At 45.3% G+C, this 15,811-nt stretch overlaps 1 protein-coding gene across 1 annotated transcript in view; it reads left to right on the top strand.

Annotated features, from left to right (window-relative positions):
• The first annotated feature begins 562 nt into the window (after positions 1–562).
• KSR2 (kinase suppressor of ras 2) overlaps positions 563–15,811 on the top strand; it is a 66,126-nt gene continuing 50,877 nt past the window's right edge. Inside the window, exon 1 of the mRNA XM_022598116.2 lies at positions 563–1,095. Coding sequence (XP_022453824.2) covers positions 779–1,095 — 317 coding nt within the window. The 5' untranslated portion in view covers positions 563–778. The remainder of the gene's footprint in view (positions 1,096–15,811) is intronic.

Genomic DNA, 15,811 nt, shown 5'->3' on the forward strand with positions numbered 1-15,811 from the left:
AGAGAAGTGAAGTGACTTGCCCAAGGTCACACAGCGGCCAGATTCCAGCTCATTTGGTCTGAGTGTTAGGCTCATTCTGTCAACCTCTCCCTCTTGTACCTCAGCTGCACAGCAACCCCCGGCCTCTGGCCTGTGCTGAGTAGCTCTGACATCTCTCAGTTTCTGCCTCCTCAATTCCAAATTCCCTGGGGAAGCGAAGGCCCTCCGTGTCGAGGGTTGTCATGTTATATGTAGGTGTAAGGTGTACCCATATTTCAGCCTGTCATTTTTCTTACTCCCACATAAATAATCAGGCAAGTCAAGACATCATGGTCGAGTAGGATGGCATCAGATATTAGGATCTGAGAGGCCTGAATCTTAATCCTAGCTCAGCCTGGCTGCCTGACCAGAGCTAGGCACTTCCCACAGGGACCAACCATCCCCGTTTGTCAGTTTTCCAAGTGTGAGACTTTCAGTGCCCAAACGGGCAATGTCATGGGAAACTGGAATACGTGGTCCTCCTAGCATTTCCCCTCTCTGAGCCTCAGTTTCCCTGTAGCACAAGAGGGATGGATTGCCAGGATCTCCCTTTCAGCTCCTTCATTGCAGTACAGTGATAGGCAGGAGGTACCTGGGCAAATAGAGAGACACGTGTGCACCAGCCGAAAACACACAGTGGGGCACAGTGGGACCTGGCGGGCAGGTGGGGCAGTGGCGGGAACTGACCCCTCTCCCCCTCTGGCCGCAGAACGAGGAGGGTCACGATGAGGCCGAGGAGTCGGAGGATGACTTTGAGGAGATGAACCTGTCCCTGCTCTCGGCCCGGAGCTTCCCGCGCAAGGCCAGCCAGACCAGCATCTTCCTTCAGGAGTGGGACATCCCCTTTGAGCAGCTGGAGATCGGCGAGCTCATCGGGAAGGGCCGCTTCGGGCAGGTGTACCATGGCCGCTGGCACGGGGAGGTGGCCATCCGGCTGATCGACACTGAGAGGGATAATGAAGACCAGCTCAAGGCCTTCAAGCGGGAGGTGATGGCCTACAGGCAGACGCGGCACGAGAACGTGGTACTCTTCATGGGCGCCTGCATGAGCCCGCCCCGCCTGGCCATCATCACCAGGTCAGTCCCACCCGGGGTCAGCTCCCCGCCCGTATGCTTGTTCCCAAAGCCCTGCTTCCGGCAGCGTTGAGAAATACGGGTTCTGGTGAATTCAACATTCTGGTAAATAGAGAGTCTCTGGCTTTACCAAATCACAACTTATATGGTTTGAAGATTTGAGAGTCCAGAAAATACGATTAATGCTAGAACTCTTTGGCAGAGTGGTGCCCTGGAGCAGGCACCACATGGGAAGTCAGAAAGGCTGATTCTAAACCCGCCTGTGCTCCATATTTGTGAAACAGCGTCTCTGAGATTCACTTTCTCCAAATGTAAATTGAACGGATTAGGCTAAATCAGGGATCAGCAAACTTTCTCTCTAAAGGACCCAACAGTATTTTTGGCTTTGTGGGCCATACAGTTTCTCTAGTGACTGCTCAACTCTGCTACTGTAGTGTGAAAGCAGCCTCAGACAAGATGTAAATGGATGTATGTGGCTGTGCGCCAATAAAACATCATCAACACAACCAGGCGATGGGCTGGGTTTGGCCTGCAGACCCTAGTTTGTTGACCCCTGGACTGACATTCTGATGACTTGCTCTGGCTTTCATTAAAATAGCAGAGCACTTCTGTCGAACTCTACCATGGTTGTTTTAAATATCCAGGATCCATGGTCTATAGCTGCACAAAAGGGGTAGTTAACAGAGAACTGACATTAAGAAAATGTCACATGATAGAAACTTTCTTGGACTTGCTCTCTCTAACCTGTAGGCATTGAAAAAAAAAATAGCTTTGGTTTCAGTTGAACAGTTGTGGAACAATCCTTTGGTGTGTTTTTAAACTCTGGCCTTTGCTCCTCTGTTGCATTAGGACTGGCCACAGCAGCAGTGTTCTTGGTGTGTCCTGTGATGCCAAGTGTCCATTAGGAGCCTTCTCATTCTTATTCTCAACCCAAGCAATAAGATCCCAAATACACAAGCCTCACATTTGGGCAGGTGCCATAGTGGGAGCTGTGGGCTCAGGGAAGAGCTGCTGTGTCTTTGATCTGTTCCCTTGTGATCCATACAAAGCCTTTTTGAGTCCATTTGTAAGACCTGGGTGATCGGTAGAAGGTGTGTTATTGTCCGTCACCATTGATTATGCAGTTGGTGGGTTGACTGAAACCCACGTGTCAAATGGTAAGTGCTTGCAAAGGACTAGAGATCTAAGGATGGCCCTTCAACCCTCCTTAAACCAGGGTAGAAATTGACGGTTCTCAACTCTACACAGGACCAGAAGTGGCTCTCAAATAATCAGCCCAGATCATATTCAGGGGCTGAGCTGTCCTGATTAGGTGAGTGTATCAGTAAGCTTTTGCTGAGTAACAAATACCCCAAAGTCACAGTTTCTTTCTAGTCTGCAAACAGTTCTGGGCTGAGCCAGGCTCAGTAGCTGGGCTCTTAGATGTGTCTGTGGTCCGCTGGCTGGTCAGACTGAGGGCTGGTCAGTCTCAGACGCATTCACTCATGTGTCTGCTGGTTGGCAGACTGTCAGCTGGGGTGCCTCAGCTCTTCTCCACACAGCCTCTCATCCCCACAACAGGCCAGCCTGGGCTCATTCCCATGGGTAGTCTCAGGGTTCCAAATGCAGCAAGACAACAAGAGGTCAAGCCCTGTTGGACAAGTGCCTTTCACATCTCTGTCTGCGTTGCATTGGCCAAATCACGTGGCCAACCTCCATCCAAGGCATGGAGAACAGAGTCTGCCTTTGGATGGGAGGATTTGCAATGCCATGTTGCAAGAACGTGGATGCAGGGAGAGAGACAGTCTGCAGCCATTCTTACCACCTACCACTGCATGTAAGACCCTTAGCTCCCTTTTCTTTCCCCTTTCTAGTATGTATCATCTATATTAGCAGGCTGTCAACGGTCCTTTACTTGAGGTGCACAAGTCTGGTTGGAAGGTGGTCTTTCCCCCACCACTGGCCTTCTGCCCACTGTTCCCACCAGTCTGTTAACCAGACTTTCTCTCTGGTCAGCCCCTCACCTTCTGACCTGCTAACCCATCTTTTCCAATCCCCCAAATTAGAAATTTGAAATCCATCATCTCTTCTCCTTTGCCTAGACCCTCTAAGGACCTCCCAGCCTCTGACTTTTTCAGGGGTATCAGTGGAACCCAGTTACCCAAGCCTCCCTCCCCTCTTTCCCAAGGGCTGGCTAATTGGAAATGGATGGATTCAGTCAGCAGCCATCCTTGAAAAAAGAGTGGTCATTATGAAAATGTGTTGCTCCCCCTGCAAGCCAGCTGCGTTGGCAGCCCCTTTTCTATTACATACAAAATTCTGAGTCCCCCTCCCCAAGCACCATAACTGCCTGCAGATTTCACAAATAGCGCAGCCTTTTCCTGGCACCATGATAAAGACTCTGCAGCTTTGGGACATATAATTGGTCTCTGAAGTGTTTTGGTATTTTGTTTGAAGAAGCCAGATGAGCCCCAAAGAAGTGACATTTATTGCATATTATTGTGTCGTTATATATTTATCTTAGAGAGCGGCTGAGTGCCCTCCTCTCTCCCGTTCAGCAACGTTGGCCACCCCGGTTTCTTATCTGAACATTCAGTTTGAAAGCAAATATTTGAGTAATTTGATTAATCACTCGCATTCGTGCAGTTGGTTGGCAGAGGTTGATGGTTGGATGATAGCCAACCAACTGGAACAGTTTCTGGACCCTGGATTTATTTTACAGGGAACATCAGACCAGATAATTACCTGGCATATTCCGGATAAATGCACAATGGCATGTTCTAGCCAATTACCTAGTAATTATCGTTGAAGTTAACAAGTATTTCTAAGATTAGCTTCCTTGTAATGCGATGTGTATGGCTCTTGGGGAATGAGTAATAACCAACTAGTTACCCAATTGCTAGATCCACAAATGCAATTAGCAGCAGTATTGCTAAATCGTTTCACGATTGGGTCATTATGAGATGATTGCAAAGCTATCGACAGTCGGCACAATTGCTCATTTTTTAAAACTCCAGATGGAATTTGAATGCCAATAAAGATAGAGTTGAATGAAAGCATCTCTTATCCTTCTACCTTGCAGCAGCGTTTCTTTTTTTTTTTCTTTTTAACATATTTATTGGAGTATAATTGCTTTACAATGGTGTGTTAGTTTCTGCTTTACAACAAAGTGAATCGGTTATACATATACATATGTTCCCATATCTCTTCCCTCTTGCGTCTCCCTCCCTCCCACCCTCCCTGTCCCACCCCTTTACGTGGTCACAAACCACCTAGCTGATCTTCCTGTGCCATGCGGCTGCTTCCCACTAGCTATCCACTCTACATTTGGTAGTGTATATATGTCCATGCCACTCTCTCACTTCGTCACAGCTTACCCTTCCCCCTCCCCATACCCTCAAGTCCATGCTGTAGGAGGTCTGTGTCTTTATTCCCGTCCTACCCCTAGGCTCTTCATGACATTTTTTTTTCTTAGATTCCATATATATGTGTTAGCATACGGTATTTGTTTTTCTCTTTCTGACTTACTTCACTCTGTATGACAGACTCCAGGTCCATCCACCTCACTACAAATAACTCAATTTCCTTTCGTTTTATGGCTGAGTAATATTCCATTGTATATATGTGCCACATCTTCTTTACCCATTCATCTGTTGATGGACACTTAAGTTGCTTCCATGTCCTGGCTATTGTAAATAGAGCTGCAGTGAACATTTTGGTACATGACTCTTTTTGAATTATGGTTTTCTCAGGGTATATGCCCAGTAGTGGGATTGCTGGGTCATATGGTAGTTCTATTTTTAGTTTTTGAAGGAACCTCCATACTGTCCTCCATAGTGGCTGTACCAATTCACATTCCCACCAGCAGTGCAAGGGTGTTCCCTTTTCTCCAAACCCTCTCCAGCATTTATTGTTTCTAGATTTTTTGATGATGGCCATTCTGACCAGTGTGAGATGATATCTCATTGCAGTTTTGATTTGCATTTCTCTAATGATTAATGATGTTGAGCATTCTTTCATGTGTTTGTTGGCAGTCTGTATATCTTCTTTGGAGAAATGTCTATTTAGGTCTTCTGCCCATTTTTGGATTGGGTTGTTTGTTTTTTTGTTATTGAGCTGCATGAGCTGCTTGTAAATTTTGGAGATTAATCCTTTGTCAGTTGCTTCATTTGCAAATATTTTCTCCCATTCTGAGGGTTGTCTTTTCATCTTGTTTATGGTTTCCTTTGCTGTGCATAAGCTTTGAAGTTTCATTAGGTCCCATTTGTTTATTTTTGTTTTTATTTCCATTTCACTAGGAGATGGGGCAAAAAGGATCTTCCTGTGATTTATGTCATAGAGTGTTTTGTCTATGTTTTCCTCTAAGAGTTTTATAGTGTCTGGCCTTACATTTAGGTCTTTAATCCATTTTGAGCTTATTTTTGTGTATGGTGTTGGGGAGTGTTCTAATTTCATACTTTTACATGTACCTGTCCAGTTTTCCCAGCACCACTTATTGAAGAGGCTGTCTTTTCTCCAGTGTATGTTCTTTCCTCCTTTGTCAAAGATAAGGTGACCATATGTGCATGGGTTTATCTCTGGGCTTTCTATCCTGTTCCATTGATCTATATTTCTGTTTTTGTGCCAGTACCATACTGTCTTGATTACTGTAGCTTTGTAGTATAGTCTGAAGTCAGGGAGCCTGATTCCTCCAGCTCCATTTTTTGTTCTCAAGATTGCTTTGGCTATTTGGGGTCTTTTGTGTTTCCATACAAATTGTGAAATTTTTTGTTCTAGTTATGTAAAAAATGCCAGTGGTAGTTTGATAGGGATTGCATTGAATCTATAGATTGCTTTGGGTAGTAGAGTCATTTTCACAATGTTGAGTCTTCCAAACCAAGAACATGGTATATCTCTCCATCTATTTGTAGCATCTTTAATTTCTTTCATCAGTGTCTTATAATTTTCTGCATACAGGTCTTTTGTCTCCTTAGGTAGGTTTATTCCTAGATATTTTATTCTTTTTGTTGCAATGGTAAATGGGAGTGTTTTCTTAATTTCACTTTCAGATTTTTCATCATTAGTGTATAAGAATGCCATAGATTTCTGTGCATTAATTTTGTATCCTGCAACTTTACCAAATTCATTGATTAGCTCTAGTAGTTTTCTGGTAGCATCTTTAGGATTCTCTATGTATAGTATCATGTCATCTGCAAACAGTGACAGCTTTACTTCTTCTTTTGCGATTTGGATTCCTTTTATTTCTTTTTCTTCTCTGATTGCTGTAGCTAGAACTTGCAAAACTATGTTGAATAATAGTGGTGAGAGTGGGCAACCTTGTCTTTTTCCTGATCTTAGTGGAAATGGTTTCAGTTTTTCACCATTGACGACGATGTTGGCTGTGGGTTTGTCATATATGGTCTTTATTATGTTGAGGAAAGTTCCCTCTATGCCTACCTTCTGCAGGGTTTTTATCATAAATGGGTGTTGAATTTTGTCGAAAGCTTTCTCTGCATCTATTGAGATGACCATATGGTTTTTCTCCTTCAATTTGTTAATATGGTGTATCACATTGTTTGATTTGCGTATATTGAAGAATCCTTGTATTCCTGGGATAAACCCCACTTGATCATGGTGTATGATCCTTTTAATGTGCTGTTGGATTCTGTTTGCTAGTATTTTGTTGAGGATTTTTGCATCTATGTTCATCAGTGATATTGGCCTGTAGTTTTCTTTCTTTGTGACATCTTTGTCTGGTTTTGGTATCAGGGTGATGGTGGCCTCATAGAATGAGTTTGGGAGTGTTCCTCCCTCTGCTATATTTTGGAAGAGTTTGAGAAGGATAGGTGTTAGCTCTTCTCTAAATGTTTGATAGAATTCGCCTGTGAAGCCATCTTGTCCTGGGCTTTTGTTTGTTGGAAGATTTTTAATCACATTTTCAATTTCAGTGCTTGTGATTGGTCTGTTCATATTTTCTATTTCTTACTGGTTCAGTCTCGGCAGGTTGTGCATTTCTAAGAATTTGTCCATTTCTTCCAGGTTGTCCATTTTATTGGCATACAGTTGCTTGTAGTAATCTCTCATGATCTTTTTTATTTCTGCAGTGTCAGTTGTTACTTCTCCTTTTTCATTTCTAATTCTATTGATCTGAGTCTTCTCCCTTTTTTTCTTGATGAGTCTGGCTAATGGTTTATAAATTTTATTTTCTCAAAGAACCAGCTTTTAGTTTTATTGATCTTTGCTATCGTTTCCTTCATTTCTTTTTCATTTATTTCTGCTCTGATCTTTATGATTTCTTTCCTTCTGCTAAATTTGGGGGTTTTTTGTTCTTCTTTCTCTAACTGCTTTAGGTGCAAGGTTAGGTTGTTTATTTGAAATGTTTCCTGTTTCTTAAGGTAGGATTATATTGCTATAAACTTCCCTCTTAGAACTGCTTTTGCTGCATCCCGTAGGTTTTGGGTCGTCGTTTCTCCATTGTCATTTGTTTCTAGGTATTTTTTGATTTCTTCTTTGATTTCTTCAGTGATCACTTCGTTATTAAGTAGTGTATTGTTTAGCCTCCATGTGTTTGTATTTTTTACAGAACTTTTCCTGTAATTGATATCTAGTCTCATAGCGTTGTGGTTGGAAAAGATACTTGATACAATTTCAATTTTCTTAAATTTACCAAGGCTTGATTTGTGACCCAAGATATGATCTATCCTGGAGAATGTTCCATGAGCACTTGAGAAAAATGTGTATTCTGTTGTTTTTGGATGGAATGTCCTATAAGTATCAATTAAGTCCATCTTGTTTAATGTGTCATTTAAAGCTTGTGTTTCCTTATTTATTTTAATTTTGGATGATCTGTCCATTGGTGAAAGTGGGTGTTAAATTCCCCTACTATGATTGTGTTACTGTCGATTTCCCCTTTTATGGCTGTTAGTATTTGCCTTATGTACTGAGGTGCTCCTATGTTGGGTGCATAAATATTTACAATTGTTATATCTTCTTCTTGGATCGATCCCTTGATCATCATGTAGTGTCCTTGTTGGTCTCTTCTAATAGTCTTTATCTAAAGTCTATTTTGTCTGATATGAGAATTGCTACTCCAGCTTTCTTCTGATTTCCATTTGTATGGAATATCTTTTTCCATCCCCTCACTTTCAGTCTGTATGTGTCCCTAGGTCTGAAGTGGGTCTCTTGTAGACAGCAAACATACAGGTCTTGTTTTTGTATCCATCAGCCAGTCTATGTCTTTTGGTGGGAGCATTTAATCCATTTACATTTAAGGTAATTATCGATATGTATGTTCCTATTCCCATTTACTTAATTGTTTTGGGTTTGTTATTGTAGGTCTTTTCCTTCTCTTGTGTTTCTTGCCTAGAGAAGTTCCTTTAGCATTTGTTGTAAAGCTGGTTTGGTGGTGCTGCACTCTCTCAGCTTTTGCTTGTCTGTAAAGGTTTTAATTTCTCCATCAAATCTGAATGAGATCCTTCCTGGGTAGAGTAATCTTGGTTGTAGGTTTTTCTCGGTCATCACTTTAAATATGTCCTGCCACTCCCTTCTGGCTTGCAGAGTTTCTGCTGAAAGATCAGCTGTTAACCTTATGGGGAATCCCTTGTGTGTTATTTGTTGTTTTTCCCTTGCTGCTTTTCATATGTTTTCTTTGTATTTAATTTTTGATAGTTTGATTAATATGTGTCTTGGCATGTTTCTCCTTGGATTTATCCTGTATGGGACTCTGTGCTTCCTGGGCTTGATTAACTATTTCCTTTCCCATATTAGGGAAGTTTTCAACTATAATCTCTTCAAATATTTTCTCAGTCCCTTTCTTTTTCTCTTCTTCTTCTGGGACCCCTATAATTCGAATGGTGGTGTGTTTAATGTTGTCCCAGAGGTCTCTGAGATTGTCCTCAGTTCTTTTCATTCTTTTTTCTTTATTCTGCTCTGCAGTAGTTATTTCCACTATTTTATCTTCCAGGTCACTTATCCGTTCTTCTGCTTCAGTTATTCTGCTATTGATCCCTTCTAGAGTATTTTTAATGTCATTTATTGTGTTGCTCATCGTTGCTTGTCTCCTCTTTAGTTCTTCTAGGTCCTTGTTAAATGTTTCTTGCATTTTCTCTATTCTATTTCCAAGATTTTGGATTATCTTTACTATCTATCATTATTCTGAATTCTTTTTCAGGTAGACTGCCTATTTCCTCTTCTTTTGTTAGGTCTGGTGGGTTTTTACCTTGCTCCTTCATCTGCTGTGTGTTTTTCTGTCTTTTCATTTTGCTTATCTTACTGTGTTTGGGGTCTCCGTTTTTCAGGCTGCAGGTTCGTAGTTCCCGTTGTTTTTGGTGTCTGTCCCCAGTGGCTAAGGTTTGTTCAGTGGGTTGTGTAGGCTTCCTGGTGGAGGGGACTAGTGCCTGTGTTCTGGTGGATGAGGCTGGATCTTGTCTTTCTGGTGGGCAGGTCCACGTCTGGTGGTGTGTTTTGGGGTGTCTGTGGACTTATTATGATTTGGGGCAGCCTCTCTGCTAATGGGTGGGGCTGTGTTCCTGTCTTGCTAGTTGTTTGGCATAGGATGTCCAGCACTGTAGCTTGCTGGTCATTGAGTGAAGCTGGGTGCTGGTGTTGAGATGGAGATCTCTGGGAGATTTTCACCGTTTGATATTACGTGGAGCTGGGAGGTCTCTTATGGACCAGTGTCCTGAAGTTGGCTCTCCCACCTCAGAGGCACAGCACTGACTCCTGGCTGCAGCACCAAGAGCCTTTCTTCCACACGGCAAATTTCAGGCACCCTTCTTCAGTATGTTTTATAGGCATGTTCAGGAAACACAGCAGTGACTAACACAGATGAGTATAGCCTCTCTCGAGCTTTCGCGCCACCCTAGTCTCGGAGTTCCCGCCCCTGCTCCTCAGGCCGCGTCCCCGTGCGAGGCGGGGCTGCGTGGTGATGCCGCTGCAGCGTTTCTTAGACCACAGTTTCCCCATCTGTAAAATGAGCAGGTAAAAGCAGATGTTTGTTGCAGGGTCCTTCTTTGGTTCTCTGAGACTGGGCTGTTTCAGAAGTAGACTGGAACTGCTCTGGAGCTGCACTTCCCAAAATATGGTCCACCAGGACTTGCTGCATCAGAGCCAACAAAGGGAGGTGGGTCGCTAAAATGCAGGCTCCTGGGTGCCACCTCTATTAGTTTCCTAGGGCTGTCATGACAAATTGCCACAAACTTGATGGCTTAAAACGCCACACATTCATTCTCTTACAGGTCTGCAGGTCTGAAGCCTGGAGTGGGTCTCGCTAGGCTAATATCAAGGCAAGCTTGCTTTCTTTTCTGGAGGCTACAGAGGAGAATCTGTGTCCTTGCCTTTCCCAGCCTTTGGAGCTGCCTTCCTTGCATTTCTTGGCTTGTGGCCCCTTCCTCCATCTTCAAAGCCAGCAGCATGGCGTCTTCCGGCATCAAGGATCACATCTCCCTCTTATAAGGACTCTTGTGATTACGTGTAGGATCCACCCAGATAATCCAAGATAATCTCCCATTTCAAGATGCTTGACTTAATCACACATGCCAAGTCCCTTTTGCCATATAAAGTAACTGTCACAGTTTCTAGCGATTAGTAGCTGGATATCGTTGGCAGCCATTTTTCAGTCTGCCACATACCCTCAGTCTGGTGCATCCAGTCTATTTGTAGGTGAAGCCTTTTCAACCAAGCTCCCCAGCCCATTCTAATTTGACTAATATTTGGGAACCCTGCCTTAGAGAGTGTCGCCAGGAAGTACTGTTATGTGCCCAGCATTGGTGTCAGATGTGTCCAGCTAGTGCAAAGGGAAATGGAAGTGGGGAAATTTTCCAAGGAAAATAGACCAGACAGAATTACATAGTATTGGGATCTCGGTGGGAGGTAATTCGTTATTTATCTGGTGACAGGGGTAGGGGTCAACCTACCTTAGCTTGGGGCCATGGAGACAAAGAGAAAGCAATTCCCTGAAATTGACGTCTCCGAGAGGGCTTCACTGGGGGATACTGATCCCACTGAACCCATCCCAGCTGTGTTACAGATGTGGAAACTGAGACCAGGAGAGGAAAAGTGGAGCCAGGACAGGAGCACAGGTCTCCATTGTCAATACACCACATCCTCTGACAGCTTGAAAACCCCATCCTTCTCCAATGCTTGTCCATCCATCCATCAGATATTTAGCAAACACTTATTAAGCACCAGGCATTTTGCTGAATGTTAGGGGACGATGGTGAGCAAGACAGACATGGACCCGGTTCACAGAGTGCTGTCATTTTTAGTAGGAGAGACAGACTAGTACTAAAGTGGTAATGAGATAATTCAAGTAGGTCCCAGTCTGTTGAGGGAAACAAACTGGGAAGATGTGCTACAGAGGGACTTGGGTGTCGGGGTTATTTTGGGGGTGTGTGGGGGGGTGGTCCAGGAAGCCTCTCTGAAGAAGTGGTATTTGGACAGGGACCTGGATGCTAGGAGCCAGCTGTGCAGACTCAGGGGCAGGGCATACCCAGCAGAGGGAACAGCAAATGCAAAGGTCCTGGGGTAGGAATAAGCAGGGAGTGTTTGAGGACCAGAAGGAAGACTGTGGTGGCAAGGCATGGTGGCTGAGGGCAAGAGGGTAGAAGATGGGGGTAAAGAAGTTGGCAGGAGCCAGACTGTGGAGGGGAGGGGGCTCTCAAGCCTGGTTGGGGAGCCGGGGGGCTTTTAAAACAATACCAACACCTACCCCAGTCTCTCAACCTCTACACTGTGACATTTGGGGCTGGATGATTCATTTATGGGGTCTGTCCCGTGCGTTCTAGGATGTTTAGCAGCATCCCTGCCTCCTTCCCACTAAATGCCGGTAGTACCAAGTCCCTAGTTGTGATAACCCAGATGTCTTCAAACATTGCCAACGTCCTCTGGGGCAAAGTCGCCCCAGTGAGAACTATTGCCCTGGGGTCTCTAATTTAATTAGCCTGGATGGGGCTGGGACCTCAGTAAAAAACCTCCCCAGGTGACTCTATCGGCAGTCAGGAGACGCTCTGAGACCCTCTGTCGTAGGACCTAAAATCTTGGTCTGGATTTTATGCTCCGTGCAGCAAGCAGGGACAACACCTGGTGTCTTTGAGGGCAAAAACTGGGAAACTTCCACAATGAAGGGTGACAGCCCAAGGGAAGTATTTTGGCAGCTGCAGAGGCAACAACAGTTCAAGGAAATGTCAGTTTATCTACCCTAACTTCCCAACATGATCAGAGAGCTGATGGCTTCAGCTGCCGCCAGCATCCTCTCCTCCAGCCCATCCCACTGCCCTTGGCCAGCCCAGGAAAGGCTGTGTTATGAAGACCGCCCTATCGTGGTTGCTGTTTTAACAGCGGACGAGGGTCTGCACCAGTGTAGGGGAAGCCGAGGGAGGGAGAAACTGCCTCATTCTGCCCAGAAAGGTTTATCACAATGTCTTGTTGTCCTCCTTAGCTTCTGCACCAGCCCTCCCTCAGGACAGGAGGACATGGAGAGCTGTGGGCCAGGCAGAGACTGTGGTTCTGTCACCTGCTTCCTTTTCTTGCAACTGAAGGAGGCACAACTGATCTTCATTGTTGAAACCATTTCACTGATTGAGGGGCATTTATTTAATGTTAATAAATGCAGAACCCCCAAAATAAACCCCCAAAAGCAACAGATTCCACCAGCCTTCAGCAAGGCACAGTGATGGTCTCCCGGTTATCACTGTGCCCATTTTACAGGTGGGAAGACTGAGGTCTGAGGTTGGCAAGGTCAAGGGAGCCCTTGCCCAGGTCATAGAACAAATAATTGGCAGAACTTGCAGTTGAGCAAATGTACATCTGAATATTAGTCTAGCTTGTTCCTTCTTTGCCACCGGGTTGAGGGGGATGGGCTCAGCTCATAAGCAATAACCGGTCGGGGGAGTTTGCCACCTTTGATCATATCCAAATCAGCTGGTGAACTTGGTAACAATACAAGGCCATGCCCCATCTCACTCCAACGAGCCAAGGCCTCTGACTTTTTTATTAAGTTCCAGAGGATTGGGTACACCACAGTTTGAGAACCACTTTCTTATTAAACTGAGTTTCATTTTTTTGGAGCTTTGATTTTCTGTTTATGTACTTCTGAAATGCCCTGTAAGTTCCCATGGGGCCAACACACACACCTCTTCCATATACACCCTAAATGACACCCCAGCTCTCTCCTTTCTCTCTCCCATTCTTGTCCTCTCTCCCACACCCCTTCTCTCATTCCTACAAACGCATGCTGTGTTATTCTCTTTCCCTGTAAAAGACTCATTTCATTAATATTAGCAACTCACAAAGGTCAGATAGCCCAGAAGTCCCCACCCCCCAAATAATTTTCTAGAATTCCCCAAATTGTTTAAATCTGTGCTTCATATTGTGGCCCCCTTGACCAGCATCACCTGGGAACTTGTTAGAAATGCAAATTCTTATCCCCTCCCTGCCAATCAGAGGCTTGGGGGTGGGCCCAAGCCCCTCCAGGAGATTCTGATGCATGCTGGAGCTCAGACCCCTGCTTTAAAGAAACCTGTTCCTGCTTCCTGTGCTGGGCGAGCGGACTTTTCTACTGCCTAGAGTTTCCCGCATACTTCAAAACCTCCTTGCCCCCTCACCCAGCGATTCTGCCAGGAGGCACTGAGAGGTGAGCAGCTGAGTCCAAGGTGAGTGAGGGCCTAGAATGTCCCAGTGTGAGAACCAGCAGGGGCCTTAGAGCCGTCTCTTAGCTTCAGTTCACTAATGTACCTTCCACGGTCATTTACTGGACCTGTCTGAGAGCCAGGCTGGGGGCTGGATGCTCAGAACATAGTTCCTACATTTTACACAAGGACTTCATGTGCCAGTAGAAGAGACAGATAATAACAAGTTAAACAGATAATTAAGATAATTAAAGCATTTTGTTAAGTGCTATGAAGGCCAGAAACAGTGGGAGGGCTGGGGTCAGAGCCACAGGTTTGCGACTTTGAAGAGGCGCTCGGAAGAGCTGTCCAGGGTGGGGGGGTGACATTTGAGCTGAGACCTAAGGACGAGGAGGAGATGGCTGTGCAGAGAGGCAGAGAAAGCAGTCTGAGCAGCAGTACAGCAGGTGCAAAGCCCCTGAGGTTGTTACAGAACCAAATTTGGGTTTGCTCACCTACGCACAGTAAGGCCAACCTACTGACACCGGGTTGTGGTGAAGGAAGGTGCAGCATTTACTGCAGGGTGTCCAGCAAGGAGTACAGGCTGAACTCTCTAATGGCCCTCAGGGAAGTGTTTTTAAAGACAGAGGGAGGGAGGAGGGTGTGGGGTATGTGATCAGCTCGTGGACGTTCTTCTGATTGGTTGGTGGTGGAGTAATCGGGAGTCAACATCATCAATCTTCTGGTTCCAACCGGTGTGGTCTGGGGTCTACATGCTTGTGGGCAGCATTTAGTTAACTTCTTCCACCTGGGGGGGGGGATTCAGTATCTGCCAAACAGCTCAGAGGATGTGGCTCAGAATATTATCTACAACCCTTGAAGAGGAACTAAAGGTCCTTGACTGCTTAATGGCTAAACTATTATTGTTTTGTCTTGCTTGACTGTTTTCCTTTGTTTCTGCATTTTCTCACTTCTCTAATTAAATTTGTTCTTTGAAACCCAGGGAAGGCCTGGGAGGCTAAAATTTTTCTATAAACTAGAGGCAGGGGGAGGACATGGCGGGGGTGCCTATCCCGGGAAGGCCCCATAGGGTTCTGCTCGGTTACAATCCCCCCTTTTCTTCTATACTTCTCAATCTTCAGGGGGAACAGGGGCGGGACGAGAAAAGGAATAAAGTTTTGGGTACAGAGATGACTCATAAACTCGGCAGCGGAAGCCGGTTTTAGGTGGACTGGGTTTCATGGTGGGAATGAGATGGGCACGTCTGAGGACCACAAGGAAACAAGTGCGAGTGATGGCAGGGTGCGGGGAGGGAAGGAGCTGCGGGGCCTCAGAAGTGCAGCTAAAGCCTTGCCGTTTATCCTAATGCCGGGGAAGCTAGTGAAAGATTTTGAACAGGAGCTGCTCCCACCACTCTGGAAGTTTCCTGGTGGCCTGGCTGCTGCCTCCTTTGACACTCAGCTGCTTGTATCAAATGTGTCGAAACCCATTTGGTCGAGAGCCATGAGGCCATCGACCAAGCCCAGCTTTGAAGGACACAGGCCGAGGTGTCCCGGCCGTCAGCGTGATGTTTCTACCGCGTGGAGCTTCAGGAAAGATACTGAATGATTCCTCTGCATTTGGGGACACAGTGAACTTCATCAAGATGCTTTTGCAGGGACAGGAGTAGGAGGAAGTGTTACATAAACGTCTGGTCTCGATGGAGGGGTTTGGGCTGTGCACCCCAGGAAAGAGAAGGAAGGAAGGACAGCGTTTGCCCCCTGCTGATGGGAAGATTTTATTTCTCACTTAGTGCATGTCATCAGTCCCCTTGCTGGGTGCCCAGAATCCACGCGCAATTCTGCAGTCATGTCATCTTGACTGTATTGCCCACATGCACACGTCCCCATCTCCCAGGGGTGAGGTAGTACTGAAATCCCACAGGGCCTCATTTGCACAGAATTTTAAATCCAGTAAGTATCGGGAGCTATGTAATAGGTTATTTATTTCCAACTCCAAATCAGTTCCTGTTTTTCATGTTTTCAAATATAATAGTGCCAAGCTGCTATGTTTGACAAATGGAGGACGCTCCCTTCTGCTAAGATGGTAACTCAGTGCCTGAATGAGATCTCGACTTACGTTTTCTGTAACTCTGTACTTGTGGGCTTTCTGATTTT

The sequence above is a fragment of the Delphinapterus leucas genome, chromosome 14 (genome assembly GCF_059928025.1).
Source record: "Delphinapterus leucas isolate spDelLeu-1000000601 "Yukka" chromosome 14, BTC_Dleu_Yukka2, whole genome shotgun sequence".
Classification (NCBI taxonomy): Eukaryota; Metazoa; Chordata; class Mammalia; order Artiodactyla; family Monodontidae; genus Delphinapterus; species Delphinapterus leucas.